A 16,403-nucleotide genomic window follows, 5' to 3' on the forward strand; every position below is an offset into this window, starting at 1 on the left:
TCTCCAGCAGGCCAAAGGGGATTAAGACAGGACTAAGCCAAGACCCCACAGAGAACGTGCCTTTTCAAGGATCTTGGCTAAGCCTCAGAAAGTAAGGTTGCTGACAGGATTCCTGTACATTTTGTTCATTTGAATCACAGTCTAGCATGAATATATTCTATGTCGTATAATCCTCGATTACCTGTATTTAAATTTAATCTCTATACACCTTTGCTTTTCAATCTTACATGCCTACTATTTAAATTTACCTCGGGGCTTCCCTGGTGGCGGAGTGGTTGAGAGTCCGCCTGCCGATGCAGGGGGACACGGGTTCGTGCCCCAGTCCAGGAAGATCCCACATGCCGCGGAGCAGCTGGGCCCGTGAGCCATGGCCGCTGAGCCTGCGCGTCCGGAGCCTGTGCTCCGCAACGGGAGAGGCCACAACAGTGAGAGGCCCGCGTACTGCAAAAAAATAAAAATAAAAATAAATAAATTTACCTCAATTACCTGTATTTAAATTTAATCTCTATACACCTTTGCTTTTCAATCTTACATGCCTACTAGCCTTACTAGGCAGTAAGGCTACTATTACTATTTTATAGGCTGTTATCTATGAAAGATTCACCATGGGCAGAATCAGTTTACACACCTTGATTGCATAACTGAAAGCTATTTTGGCATAACCTCAATTAAAACTAATGAGTCATCCTAACGAAGGCGGGAAGAGACAACTATCGACCTAAAAGTCTTGCCTTTGATATGCTTCTTCTATTATTTAAATAATATTTATTGATTCTTGCTCTAAGCCCTGGAAAAATCCAGAAAAAATTATTTCCCCGGGCCTCAAGAAGTTCTGAGTTGATTGGAAAAGACGAATTAAGACATGGACACAAAAAGGGTGATTAGTGCCGTGACAGAGCCAGGTACGTGTTGCGTGAAGAACTAAGCCTCTGAGGAAAGGCTTCCAGAGGAAGTGACATTGGAGCTGAGTCTTGAAGGGAAAGTTATTCCTAGAAGAAGGTAAGGAGAACATTTTCTCAGAGAGACCAGCAATGTGCAATATGGATTGCCAAGGGGGCCTTCTTTTCTTTGGCCACATTACAAATTTGAATGTGGATGTCTTTGGACTCTGACCACTCCCCGCACACCCTACCAGTGCCCTGCTGGTCTCAGGAGGGCTCTGACTTTGCCACCATTGGCTGGAGAGATTGCAGGTGAGAGAGAGCCTGGACTTGGAAACTGGCCAGGTCACAGCCATGTAAAGAAAGAATCAGGACCTGATCGTGAGAACCATACAGAGCCCTTGACCAGTTTTAGGATGGAGGAAGCTAAGATTAGACACGCATTTTATTAAGACCACCCTGGGAGCAGTGGGGAGATCAGTTAGAAGGGTTTTTCTGCAGTCCGTGCAAATCATGCTCCGAACCAAAGCACTGCTTCTAAATCAGAGATGGGGGAGGGGATGTTTGAGATCTTTTGAGGAGACAGAATTTACAGTGCTTAGGAATTGGCTGAAAAGAGGGAAGCGTTGCAGGTGCCTCTCAGGATTTTGGCTTGGGCGACTGAGGCAGATAACCTCACCATCACTGAGGCAGGAGAGGGACACGTTTGAGGAGAGGGAATCATTTTTGTTTTGAATATGTCTAGTGCAAGGTGTTGGTGGAACATCTAGGTGTAGATGTCCGGCAGTCAGATATCTTCCAATTTAATGCATTATACTCAGGTGCAGGATTTCCTTTCAAGCTCAAAATTTCAACCAACACACCTTTTTCAGACATCCGTTCAAGAAATTCCCTTCACCCTCCCAAATTCTTCAAATCTATCCCCATCCTTACTCACAAAACCCCTACTTGATCCAAACCCTTATTATCTTCTGATCAAAACTATCCTAAGAATCCCCCAACGGGCTCCTTCCTTTAGCCTCTAGACTCTCAGAGCCACTCTGCCTTCAGAAAAACCTTTCTTTTGGTCAGAACCCTCCTGTGGCTTTCCGTTACCCACAGGATAAAGCCTCGCGTAATCAGCCTGCCCCGCCTCAGTTATTCCTGCCACCTTGAGAGCTGCCTCCTGTCTCTGCCTCAGCAAGCATCACGTTCCAGTCTCCCTGTCACCCTCTATTTCTTCATCCTTCCTGCCGTCCCCCCTCTGCCTCAAATCCCTTCCCCACCGCTTCTGCCTGCCAAGTTCCTACTCATTCTTTCGGGCCCCTCTCACATGTGACCACTTGTGTGAATATGGCTCATTTCCTCACACACAGAAATAGGGAAGAAGTAATTACTCCTTTATCTGAATTCCTGTGGCATTCTACACCTATCTTGACTGTAGCAGTAACTTTACTAATTGTGCCCTGGTTTGACGCTAGGATTTCTCACAGACACCTCTTAGGCATCTTTGCATATCCAACCCTCAACACAGGCATGATGCGTCCTCAACTTTTTTAAGTACAGAGAATGAAAATGCATGAGTGTCCAGAGTACAGATTTTTCAACTGAAGAGTATTTTTCATGCCAAACTCTGCACCTATGCTCTTGTGCCCATTTGTCTCTCTTTTCCTTCCCCTACAGATGCCCGTGACAAGGTACAAACATGTACCTTGCCATTCTGTCCGATAAAACCTTTCCCTGATCCTGTTTTTCTCAGCTTTGGCTTCATGCCTCTTTTCTCTTTGCTCACCAGACTTGGTAGTCGTCTAAGTCTCTAGCCCTTCTCTTACTGGTCACCCCTCCTATTCCCCACCGCTCTACTAAAACTGCCGCTCGGATGTCACCAATGGTCTTCCCAGGGTCAAATCTTGAGCTTAGACCCCATCTCTTCTCACTCTACTTTCCTTGTCTCCCGCTGGGCTATCACCACTATCATTTCTGAGTCTCTCCACATGGCAATCCCAGCTCCACAGTGATGAGATCTTTCTAAAATACTGTGATGTTCAAAAGTCACTTATTGCACATCATAGTCTACAGAATAAAGAGAACTCAACCTTCATAACCCAAGCCAGTCCAGTCTGCTCTCCTGCCAGAGCCTCACCAAGAATGCCACGTTCCAGCCACATGGGAACAGCTACTCTGAGCTCTCTGAATATACTTATGCACTTGCAACTTTCATGCTTTTGTTCAAACTGTTTCCCCTACAGTATCTGCTCTTTCTCTCCACTAAAATCCTACTTATCCTTCAAAGATGAACTTGAGTATCTCCTCCACTGTAAAATTCTCCCCTCATCCAGAATTTATCACTCCCTTCACTGGACTCCTAGAGCACTCTGTTGATCAATACATCTATTATAACACTTATAGCCTTACAGCAAATTATTTGAATGTCTGTCTCCTCTATTGAATCATGAGGTTTTATGGTCAAGGACTGCGTGTTATACCTGACCCCCCAAACCTTCAGAGTCTCATATATAACAGACGTTCAATAAATACCTGTTGAATTTAATTGAATTAACTTGAATCAAGGAAGCTCCAAACAATAGGAAGGAACACCAAAACAATATCCACTGTTCCTTGAAATTTACTCAGAACTCAGAACTTAACCAATCTACCAAAGTACTGTAAAATTCAAAATATTTGCAGGTGAAATTTTATACTGCAGCAGATGTTTCCACCCATGGACATGCTCTCAGGTTATTACTTTTTGCTTCTCGAAATTCAAGTTGTCTCGCCAAACGTCTCCAGAGACCAGCTCTCCCTCCACGTGTGTCAGCTGACCCTGAAGAGGCTCCAACTTGTTTTCTGCTTTCTGGGCTCTCTGTAGAGCTCTCTGGTGAAACCCAGACTCATTTCAACAAGCTCAGATATTTGGGCTTCAAGCTGGGAGACCATCTGGAAACAAAGAAACAGAACAAGGATAAGCCTTGTTTCAGATGCAACAAAGTGTTAAAATCTAGTGCTTAGAGGAAGGGACAAAACTATTTATAACACCAGCTTCCAGATTCTTTGTAACAATTAACTTAAAAAAAACAGGTAATGGATAGCTGTATTTGCCTCTGCTTGAAATAAACCTACATTCGTTAGCTAATAAAATATTTTACTGGTATTTTTAATTTTTATATAATTCCTTAAACAGGTTCCTCGAGAATTATTTAGGGAAAACACTTACTCCTAAAACTACTATTAATTTAGGAGTTTCAAAGCTTAGTTGGAAAAAGAATTCAGACAGAAAGTACTTTGAAAACTTTGAGTTTTCAAAGTACTTTGAGTTTTCCAGAGAAACTCTTTCACCACATATACCAGATTAAGATTATACAATGAGGTAATCTTGATAGGTAACCTTGAGACGTTAACAGGAATTCAAGGCAGAAAGATATTTTTTCAAGTTTTTTTTAGAACTTTCTATTGCATATTGGTTACTCATGCACTAAAGTGCAGTGGTACTGCGTCTGTGCTGAATACTTTTGGAGTATGTCATCGTTTTAGCATTTGAAAGGGCAAAATTCCACTAATATAATGACTCTAAATACGGTCAATAGCGGAGTATAAGAAGGCAAGGAAATCTGATCACCACCTCCTCGTCTAAAGCATAAAATCACTATTTCTCCATTAAAGGACCCAAAACTCTACACAACCCCCTACTTTGCCAAACACTTCCATCCTTTCCTGGAGTTTCCCTCTTTGTCCTGACCTTCCCTTAAACCAAGAACTTAAATTTACCAAACAGCTCAAGTACACTTTGAGATTACTCAAATTGATTCTGCCAAATCCAATTTTCAGAAAATGCTGAATTCAATAAAAACACCAAGTTTGAGGTGATACATCTGTTTGGCTTTGATGGTTTATTTTGGAAGAAGAAAGGGAAATGTAGTAGATATTTACATAATACTCAGTACCATTCTCACAGAAATTAAAATATCTTGACAGTCTCAGACTTACAGTCTCAGGTTTAAAAAAAATAAAATTCCTGTTTGCCTATCTACAAACAACCAAATTTAAAGGCAAGAAGACATTCAAGCTGTCTTCAACTATTTTAAAAAGCGATTATATAGAAGAATAGTAGGATTTGTTCTGAGTTGCCCTCAGAGCTCAAGATGAGGACCAAAAGGTATAAATCAAAGAATCTTACTCTAATGTAAAGAATTTCCTCCAGCCCCAATAATTTCAAAGTGATACATACTCACTGTATAAGAAGATTCATTACGGACAAAAACAAAAGTGTAAATAAGCAAAGCTAATTCCCATGATCCCACCACTCAGAGGCAACAACTATTAATATTTTTTAATAATTTATTTGTATGTATTGCTAAAATATAGTTGAGATATTATATATGCAATTTTGTGGGTTTTTACCTCATATTTTAAGCATCTTCACATGTCAGGCAGTGGAGGTCCTAGTCACTGGAGAAGGCTAGAATTTGGCCAATCATTTGTTAAGAATGTTATGGGGGGCTGAAGTGCTACAATCAGGAAGGTTAAATTACTTAATCTCTGAACTCTCTAATTTTGTCCTTCTAAGGCTCTCAAGGTCCGAGGCCTATAATTCAATTAATTCTATACTCCTTTGGGTGTTTGAAATCAGCTATTTGATGGCAAGCTGCTCAGCATCATATCCAAGGAATTCCATTTCCAAAGGAAATTTATAATTTCATTATAGACTATGAGGCTCTAAGAACCCTCATTTCATATTTCCTACCTTTAGTGCAATAGTAGATCTGACCTTAATGCATGAAATGCATTAAGTACCATATACAAAGTAACCTACAGAACAAGGGCTATCAAACAACGTCCTCAAGATACTGGCTCCTAAGGGGCTGTCGAATGATATTATGTTGTACAAGGGATGACACGTTTCTGTGCAACTGATAATGTGGTTTCACATTGGACTCCCAGTAGAAAGTAAGTCTTTCTACCTGAAGATCCTTCCACAGTTCTCCTATCTCACAGTTGACCTGGCAAAGAGAATGAAACCAAAGAGCTAACAGATACAGAAAATCTCAGCTGGAGAAATGGAAAACTGTGTGATCACTTAGCCACAGTCAACACGCTGCAGACCTTACCAGAGGAGAGCAAAGTCTTCAATGGAAATCAATCAGTAATGACCTCAAGCAAGTGCAGTAACTAGACTCAGAGAGTGATAATGACCCTGAAGGAAGAAGCAGACACCTGATGTAGACCAGACTGTGGAACAGGGACTTTAAAGTCAGACAGTCCTGATTTCAAGTCCTCACTCTACCACTTACCAGCGTGTTAACTGAAGCAAAAAATTAACCTCTCTGAAACTCATAGACTTTGCTATGATGAGCAGATGAGCTAAATCAGATAACTCGAGTAGCCCGGTATTCCATACCCAACGGAAGTTCAACATATTGCATCCACTTTTTTTTTAACATCTTTATTGGAGTATAATTGCTTTACAATGGTGTGTTAGTTTCGCTTTATAACAAAGTGAATCAGCTATACATATACATATATCCCCATATCTCCTCCCTCTTGTGTCTCCCTCCCACCCTCCCTATCCCACCCCTCTAGGTGGACACAAAGCACCGAGCTGATCTCCCTGTGCTATGCGGCTGCTTCCCACTAGCTATCTATTTTACATTTGGTAGTGTATATATGTCCATGCCACTCTCTCACTTTGTCACAGCTTACCCTTCGCCCTCCCCGTGTCATCAAGTCCATTCTCTACGTCTGCGTCTTTATTCCTGTCCTGCCCCTAGGCTCTTCAGAACTTTTTTTTTTTTTTTAGATTCCATATATATGTGTTAGCATATGGTATTTGTTTTTCTCTTTCTGACCTACTTCACTCTGTATGACAGTCTTTAGGTCCATCCACCTCAATACAAATAACTCAATTTCATTTCTTTTTATGGCTGAGTAATATTCCATTGTATATAGGTGTCACATCTTCTTTATCCATTCATCTATTGATGGACACTTAGGTTGCTTCCATGTCCTGGCTATTGTAAATAGAGCTGCAATGAACACATGTGGTACATATGTGGACTCTTTTTTTTTTTTTTTTTTTTGCGGTATGCGGGCCTCTCACTGTTGTGGCCTCTCCCGTTGCGGAGCACAGGCTCCGGATGCGCAGGCCCAGCGGCCATGGCTCACGGGCCCAGCCGCTCCGCGGCATATGGGATCCTCCCAGACCGGGGCACGAACCCGTATCCCCTGCATCGGCAGGCGGACTCTCAACCACTGCGCCACCAGGGAGGCCCTGTGGACTCTTTTTGAATTATGGTTTTCTCAGGGTATATGCCCAGGAGTGGGATTGCTTGGTCATATGGTAGTTCTATTCTTAGCTGCATCCACCTTTATCATCAGTATTACTCCTCCAGTATGTGGGTTCACTCAATTCTTTGCTTTTGTCATAAAGAGTTTATGGAGCCTTTCAGGAATTATGTTATATCATGTTTCTCAAACTCTTTTCAGCCCATAGAGCCTGTTTTTCAACTAGAAGTCTTTCTGGGAAAGACAAATAAGGAATAAGGTGAGGGGGTCCCTCCTGCATCCTCACCCTGGGTGGACCTGAAAGTGTTCCATGGAACCTGCAGACTCAGAAGAGTATAACTTTTAAAAACACCAGTATGGCTGACCTGTGCAGAGCCTACCCAACCTCCCTGCCAAGATTCTGGTGTCCAGAGAGGAGCAAACAGCTATGAACTTCCCTATATTCTATGCACCACAGAACTTACCTTCATACGCTTACCTAGGTCTCCATGAATATGATACCACCAAGTCTTTTCAAAGTTAAATTTACATATTTTTATTCAAATAAATTAACATTCTAATCTGACTCAGTTCTTAGGAACATCAAATGCCAGTGCCCCGGTGAATATATGTGTCACATCAAAACTGTAAAGTTGTTGGTCTTCCCTGGTGGTGCAGTGGTTGAGAGTTCGCCTGCCGATGCAGGGGACACGGGTTCATGCCCCGGTCCGGGAAGATCCCACATGACGCGGAGCGGCTGGACCCGTGAGCCATGGCCGCTGAGCCTGCGCGTCCGGAGCCTGTGCTCCGCAACGGGAGAGGCCACAACAGTCACAGGCCCGCATACCGCAAAAAAAAAAAAAAAAAATCACAACAAAAACTGTCAAGTTGTGTTGTGTTTCTCACACCAAGAAATGTGATTTTCTTTCCTTTTTTTTTTTTCTCCTCCTTTTTCTTAGTGTCATTTGTTAATATATCCCTGATACTCTGTGGGACAAGATGTGCCAGGGATTTCAACACTAGAGATACATGGAATAGGGCAGGGAAGAGGGGGGTGGATTGTAATAAAGAATAAATATCTCAATTTTTAAAAAACAAAACAAAGGCCCTGAAATAAACCATACTTCAAAAACAAGCAGCTTGGATTTTGGAAGTGAAGTCATAATGCCCTAACAGAATTAATTTACTTCCCAAGGACAGGTAGTTGTTGATTTTTCCAGAGAGGCACTTTTGCCCTAAGATTAAACCCAATGGAAACATGAGAGCTCAAAACTGAAGAAAGAGCTACTTAGGTCACTTAAGGGCCAGTGCCTTTTGGACATGAACAATTCTCTTCTGATTATTCAAACCAGATTTTCACTCAAGAAATATAAAAAATAAGTTATCAGGAACCAATCAAATTATCCTTCCTTCTTGTCAGTATGTATGGCCAACTTTATTGACAGGCTAGCCCTACACCCGTCATACATAATAAAAGTATGACATACATAATAAAAGCTGTGTATGTCAACTTTTATTATGATTTGAATTGGGTCACCCTAAAAGAGATGTGGGGAAGTGCCCTGGTGCCTCAGAATGTGACCTTATTTGGAAACAGAATCTTTACAGAGATAATCAAGTTAAAATGAGGTTTTGAGGATGGGCCCTAATCCAATATGACTGGTGTCCTTATTAAAAGAGGAAATTTGGAAAGAGAGACGCACAAGTAGAAGGAAAATTACGTGAAGACACAGAGAGATCATGTTCCATAAGCCAAGGAATACCTAAGGCTACAGAAGCTAGGTGAGAGGTGTGAAACAGATTCTCCCCTGCGGCACTCAGAAGACACCAATTCTAACACCTTAACTTTGGACTTCAAGCCTCCAGAACTGTGAGACAATAAATTTCTGTTGTTTAAGCCACCCAGGTAGTGGTACTTTGTCATGGCCATTCTAGGAAATTAATACACTATAGAGGCTGGGAGAGCTGAAATCTCTATCTGTGTACTTTCCCAGATGTCCTTGTAGCCAGGGGTGACTATATAACATAATACTGGACAATTAAATGTCAAAGGAAGTCTACTTGAAGCTTCTGGGCAAAGGTTTGGTTTAGGATATTGGAGGATTAAGAACAGCAGAATGATGAGATCAGAAGGGGGAGTGTGGGAGTTGCAGAAACATCTCAGGTCCTTTATGGCATCGGATTGCTTCCCCAAAGCTCCCACACCAGACTGGAAAAGCTCCAGTGGAGGATGTACAGCCTTGTGTCTGCTCTAAAGCAGAACAGACGAGCTGTCTAGATAAATTTTTGTAAGGTTGTCCTAATTTGTCTATAATTACGGAGACGACATGGAAAATCACTCATGGTCCTGTCCTCTCTGTACAAATCAATTCTCAGCCAGGTGATGAGCCAGTTTGGAAACATCTAAAAGTTAAAAAAAAAAAAAAAAAAAAAAAACTTTGCCTCAAGATTCTAAACTAAAATCTGAAAATGTCACGGCTTCCTGTCATTGTGTAAGAAATCATTATTTCAAAAACACTTGTTACGAGTGTCCTGAAATTTCAGGCTGCATAACATCGAAACACTCATTTAGAATTCCTGGGAACCCGACAGTAGAACATTCCTCTAAGAGACTGGTTTTCAACTAGGGGCAATTTCACCGCCCACCCCCCACTCCCCAGGGACATTTGGCAATGTCTAGAGACATCTTTGCTTGTCACGAATTGGAGAGAAGAGGAGGTACTATCGGTATCTAGTGGGTAGAAGCTGGAGATGCTGCTAAACATCCTACAATACACAGAACGGCCTTTACGACAAAGGATTACCCAGCTCAAAATGTCAATAGCTGAGACACCCTGCTCTAAGATATAGTAAAGCATTTTAAAAGAAAATTAGATTTTGTTATAATCAGAAAAGCATGGAACAAGTAGAAATGACTTACTGAAAAAGTGTGGGTGGTGTCCTGAGTTCTACCCCGAACTGCAAATAGAGGAGAGTGAAAATGAATAGCGAGGAGGTAAACAAGCAAAGCAATGTTCAGTAAGTAGGAGTCACGGTGAAGGGGAGAATTTGCCAGGCCCGGAGCACAAGGGTATTACTCAACAGTGGACTGTGTGTTTATCCACAGCAGCTGGCAGGGCGTTGCAGCCTCCTCAACAAACAGATTCATCAATCTGCAAAGCTCCCATTCTTCAGGAACATTTCTAAGACAATATATGGAATCCATTTTCTCCTGATTTTACTTGAAGATGAGTCACACAAGATGCCAGCTATATGCTTGATTTCAGGCTTTTAAATAGTGAGAGCAGCTATTGAAAAAAATTACAGGGTAGGAAAGGTGGACAAAGGCACTAAACACACTGAATCATTCTCATTTTTATGAGGAGAGGGAGAAGGCATATCCAGCTTAACCAATTCACATCATTTTGCTTTAGAAAATAAACATATACTTCATGCTGACAACTTTATGCCATGTTTCACATGCTGGAATTAAAATAGTTTTAGGAAAACATTTGGGAAAATAGAAGAGGGAACAATAAAATGAAATGGCAAATATCCATTAGCTATTGAAGTACGTCTATTACTATTCAAGGTAAGTCACTTGAAGTTTTTCCCAGTCCTGTAAATAATTCCCTTCCCCAATCCAGGACCTATATGTGTACTGCATCACAAGATAAACTGAGTCACTCTCAGAGACCCACACATGTTACAGGGGTGAACATTTTATATCCACAGAGAATCCTACACTTGAACAAAGGAGTCACCAGGGCTGCTCCTGGAGTACATGTGAATTTTGCAGAGTTTTAAACGGAATTAAAAATGTTTTATTGGGACTTCCCTGGTGGCGCAGTGGTTAAGAATCTGCCTGCCGGGCTTCCCTGGTGGCGCAGTGGTTGAGAGTCTGCCTGCCGATGCAGGGGACACGGGTTCGTGCCCCGGTCCGGGAGGATCCCACATGCGGATCAGCTGGGTCTGTGAGCCATGGCTGCTGGGCCTGCGCATCCGGAGCCTGTGCTCTGCAGCGGGAGAGGCCACAGCAGTGAGAGGCCCACGTACCGCAAAAAACAAAACAAAACAAGAATCCGCCTGCCAATGCAGGGGACACAGGTTCAACCCCTGGTCCAGGAAGATCCCACATGCCACAGAGAAACTAAGCCCGTGCACCACAACTACTGAAGCTCACACGCTCTAGGGCGCACCACAACTACTGAAGCCCACGCGCTCTAGGGCCCACGAGCCACAACCACTGAGCCCACGTGCTGCAAATACTGAAGCCTGTGCACCTTGAGCCTGTGCGCCACAGCAAGAGAAGCCACTGCAATGAGAAGCCCGCGCACCACAACGAAGACCCAATGCAGCCAAAAATTAATAAATAAATAAATTTATTCTTTAAAAGAAGTTTTATCACTAAAGGAAATTTACAAATGCAACCCTGAACTTTGAGTTAGTGATCACTTTGACCTTTTTAGGATCATTAAAAGGAGGGAAAGCGCATTTTCTCCTTTCAAGCAAAAACATGAACTCAATAGAAGAAATAGTTCCTAATGGAATTATACATAGAATTTGGATATTATTTACCTTAAAACCTCATTAATTAGGACTTCAATAATCTGGATTTGAGGATAGTTTAAACAGAGTGTGGGCTGAAACTAACTCAGCTAAGCAAAGTTTTATAGAAAATGAGAATTGTTAAGAATATAAATAAGGTAACAAAATTAAGCAAGCTTCAATCATATGTGTGATTTAAGCCATTTTTAAATCCACTTGTTAAATAGGTCCCCTGAAAGACTGTTCCAGGTACCAACACATCAGGAAAAGGAGGAGAGAGGGGAGAGGAGGAGAGAGAGGAGGAGAGGCCGGGGCAGCAATAATTAATGTTTCTTGTTGCTATTTGCCAGACAGTGTGTTAAGGACTTCCTAACAATTTTTCTTCATTTAATGCTTACAACAAACAATAACCTGAAGAGGCAGATACAGTTACAGGTCCAGGAACTCTTATCCACAATTCCAAAATCCAAAAGGATCTGCAAGCTGACGGTTTTTTTCCAGAAGTTATTTGCTAGCAAAGCTTGACCTGACAGGATTTGGCAACAAACCCTGACCTGAAGTGACCGAGGCTATTCACAGTCTTGGTGGGTCCCACGCAGCAGAGCTGCTCACAGCTTTTGCCACAGAAGATGAATGTGGTGATTACGGGGTGCTGTCCCAGACCCCACTGAGGAGGAATGTGGAAGGGTGCTTTCTCCATTACCTTTCTGGGGACAATTTTACCTCCCTAAACACTGAAAAATTCTGAATTCAAAACCACAGCAGGCTCCAAGGGTTTCAGACAAGGGGTGTGGACCTTGGGCTGTTCCTGTACAGCAGGCCAGGAAACAAAATCTCAGAGGCTGTCCTCTCAGGAACCTGCCCAAGGTCACATCTGGAGCAAGTGAGTGTGCAGTAGAGACCAAGATTCAGCCCGGGTAGCTCTGAGTCCAGAACCCGCATGGTAGTATGCAGTCGGGCTTCGGGAGTATAATATATAACTGAAAGTAGTACAACCACATTTAAATGCTACTTTTAACTAACTCAGACAACCCACTCACTTACTGAGTATGCTGAATGAAGGAGCTGACTGTCCTTAAGAAGCTTGTACGCAGCCATCACCCACTCACCCGTTTCCCACTCTCTTCGCGGCCGCCCATTTCGCGAATCCTCTCCAGAATGGCATCCTCCATGGGCCTAAGAGTGCCCGAGCTGCTCCTCAGGAGGGCTGCAATTTTCTCCCTAAATGAGGAGTACTTGCTCTGCAAGGCTGCGGCTGCATCCACAGTGGCCTTCAAACTCTTCTCCAACTCCAGAGAGCTTCTCTTCAAGAGGCTCAGCTCCTGCTTTGAGGCATCCCAGCCCCGCTGGCCAGCAAGCAGCCTTTCTTGGAGGATCTTAACTTCCCTTTCAAGAGCTTCTTTCGCCTCTACAGCACTGAGCAAGTCCTAAAATAATTTCGGAAAGTGAGGACAATAGCATTATCAGCCAAGGAGGGGAACCTGCATTTGCTTCTCATTTACTTTGCTTGCTAATGAGTTCAAGGAGTTAGGGTTAAATGCTCATTCCATTTTTAATTTTAGGTGCCCTATCCTCTCTTCATAAAGTTGTTCAATTGTAAAGCTATGTTAGGTAAATTTAGATGTCTGAGAAAGAGAAGGGATATAAAATCAGGGCTAGAAAAAAAAAAGAAGGAAACTGACATATAAGTCTTTTCTATGTGGACCTCTGGAAAGAGTTAATAAAAACAAATCATTGGCTAACATACTAGTAGATTCTATCCATATACAGAATATGTTTACAGGCCTATGTGTTCTTAAGTTTGGTATAAATGGAAATTCATGTTGAGTAAACAGTAAACCCTCAGAGTCCTAATAAGTCACTAAAAGTTATTTGAATGAAGATGTCTCCCCTTAAAACTATTTTAAATAACAGATAGAGTTATCATAAAACATCATTGTATAAAGGAGATTAGGGCTTCCCTGGTGGCGCAGTGGTTGAGAGTCCGCCTGCTGATGCAGGGGACACGGGTTCGTGCCCCGGTCTGGGAAGATCCCACATGCCGCGGAGCGGCTGGGCCCGTGAGCCATGGCTGCTAAGCCTGCGTGTCCAGAGCCTGTGCTCCACAACGGGAGAGGCCACAATAGTGAAAGGCCCATGTACCGCAAAAAAAAAAAAAAAAAAGGAGAGTAAAATCTTTCTTTCAATATTCATTGACTGTGTATCCCCCTGTCTCATAAAAATAAAACCAATACTGATAGAACCTGCAGAAAGGAAATAGAAAGGAGTAGCCATTTGGTGGGTAGGAGGATTAAAAGTTAGAGGGAGATAGAGTACCATACTGAGAAGAATAATTTCAAAGAATATGATATGTATGATTAGGTTTGTAAAAATAAAGGGCATTGAGAAAGTTACCAGTACATCTACTTCTATTTACTATATGTAGAATGGTCCAAGGAGGCATAAAAAGGATATCTTTAAAATTCATTTAAAAACAAAACACTTGTGGACATCAAGTTCCAAAGTAAGTGAATTCACATCAAATAAGATTAAGCAGTCGGTTAGCCAGCACTGCTATAATACTGTAGTCTAGGTAAATGGCAAACATATTTTTGGTTTTTATTTAAAATAGTATGTTAGGGGCAAAAATAACTAAAAAAAAACAATATCGTCAAATAACAGATTCTACGTCTAAACTGGCCAGTTAACATTTCAGGCTGCTAGTTAAAATGCAATCATCCCTTTTGCATTAGAGCTTGAAGACAGGAAGAATGTTACTTGAAATGCTACCTCCTATTTTTTATTTTTAAAAAAAGAAAGAGAATATCTTCCTATTTTTTTCTGGTGTTTTTTTTTAAATCAAGGAAGTCTTGGGCATCAATTTGAATGAAAAGTCATCCAGTGGATGTAGGTAGTTAGAGAAAGCTGCCCCTTTCAGAGATGTAATAACTAAACTAATTATAGAAACTAGTTTGTGAAATGCTTTGCTTCTCCAGGTCCTGGCACCAGCTCCATTTCCCCACTCCCTTTCCAAACCAGTCGTCTGTGGTTTTATTATTATAAAACCCATTATTACTGCTAATTAAATTATGTACACTTTGTCAAAAATACAATATTTTAACACTTTACAGATTTCTTTTCAGATAGTAATACAGTAGCTGCTCAATCAGAGTAACTAGTATCAGCATTGGCGATAATAAACTGGGCCCATGTATTACTTAGAAACTGCCATCTAATGTGTGGTTAGAAAACTGAGGTCCTAAATTCGATGACGCAGGGATGAAAATTAATCCTAATCCCCTCAGAGTTCTAAAACTCGATAGGAAATTACATATTAACTTTTACATTGAAAGAAAGTCCCTAATGCAAAAGAGGGGAGTTTCCATGACCAATGGAGAGATATTTTTAACCAGGAATTTACAAAAGATCCTAAAAATACACAAAAAATATATCAGACACTTGAGTACTATAGACTTACTGTCAGTCTGGAATAAACTAATCAATCGGCAGCTTACACGAGGAGACCAATAAACACAATTAAAATATTTCCGCTACGAGGAATTTTTTCCACCCCAATATCAGACTGTTTTCTCACTGCCTTAGAGACCAGGGTGAAAACAGTCTTCTTTAACAAATCCAAAGCACCAATGCTTATGTCTAATAAAAATCAGAAAATTCTTTTGTGGTCATAGAATATAGTGGCACATGGCATCAGGTCAGATTCTTTTTTCTGGACACATTTCAGCCCAGTGAACTATATGCTGTTCCTCGTATGAAATGCAGACTCGGGAGCCAGCGACAAGGCCTTGGGGACCTGCTCCCCCAGTGCTCTGATTAAGCGCTTCAGAATTCAGAGGCACGCGGCCGATCTGCTGGAAACAGATGTCCTCAGACTGCAAATGCAATTACTTGTAGAGCTATTGGGAGACAGCGGCTAGAGTGGAGTCTGGTTGCACGGCTACCTCAAGGATACACTGAAGTAATGTGACATTGGTGTCGCCGGCCAGGACCTCGGGACTGCTGTCAGAGCACACTGACACACAGAACAAGAAACAAGTAGCTCCCTCAGAGCAAAATCAGGGCTGACCTCCACAGAAGACATCGCACTGGCAAATGAGCACAGACCCTATCGAGACAGTGAAAGGGATCACTTTAAAAAAAGTTTAAATTAACAAATCTTTAGATTCAGTGCTACTAATGCAATAAATGTATAATGACCCCTTCACAATTACTTTTAACAAAAACATTTGTAAATAATATGATCAAGGTGTTCAATTTAACTTCCCAATTAAATGCATTAAGTAATGAAATCATTCAAAGGTTTGTGTTTTTAAAACACAATTGATTCCTATTACAATGTTGCTAACCCTCCTATGGATTTGGATATGCCTGAGATCAAACTGCCTCTCAAAACTAAAATGACTAATTATCATCAGGGTAGAAAACCTCTGGCTTGAGCTTAATTCATCCAACCCTAGACAGATTTCATAAAATTAAAAATTCGTTGGTTATTTCTACCTACTGCAGTTAACATTAACAAATAAACTCAGAAATTCCCCCAAACATGTCCTCTCATACATTGCTGGTGGAAGTGTGAATAGGTATAATTTTGATATAAATATCTAAAACATGTAATATGCACAATATTCTTTGGCCCAGTAATTCCATGATCTATTAGAGTGGAAGCTGCAGAGTAACATTTTACTTCAAAATGAGGAAGACCTTTCCCAAATCTGAGCTGTCCCAGTGGCATTATCAACCTTGGAAAATAATAAGAAT

The 16,403-nt window shown here is 41.5% G+C and overlaps 1 protein-coding gene across 1 annotated transcript in view; it reads right to left on the minus strand.

The window, feature by feature from the left end:
- Positions 1-16,403, minus strand: part of CCDC170 (coiled-coil domain containing 170) — an 86,199-nt gene that overhangs the window by 18,345 nt on the left and 51,451 nt on the right. The window contains 3 exon segments of the mRNA XM_082633740.1: positions 3,607-3,758; positions 3,761-3,797; positions 12,755-13,072. Of these exon segments, the coding sequence (XP_082489866.1) occupies positions 3,607-3,758; positions 3,761-3,797; positions 12,755-13,072 (507 nt within the window).

The sequence above is a fragment of the Mesoplodon mirus genome (assembly GCF_964341445.2).
Source record: "Mesoplodon mirus genome assembly, chromosome: 10".
NCBI classification, from domain to species: domain Eukaryota; kingdom Metazoa; phylum Chordata; class Mammalia; order Artiodactyla; family Ziphiidae; genus Mesoplodon; species Mesoplodon mirus.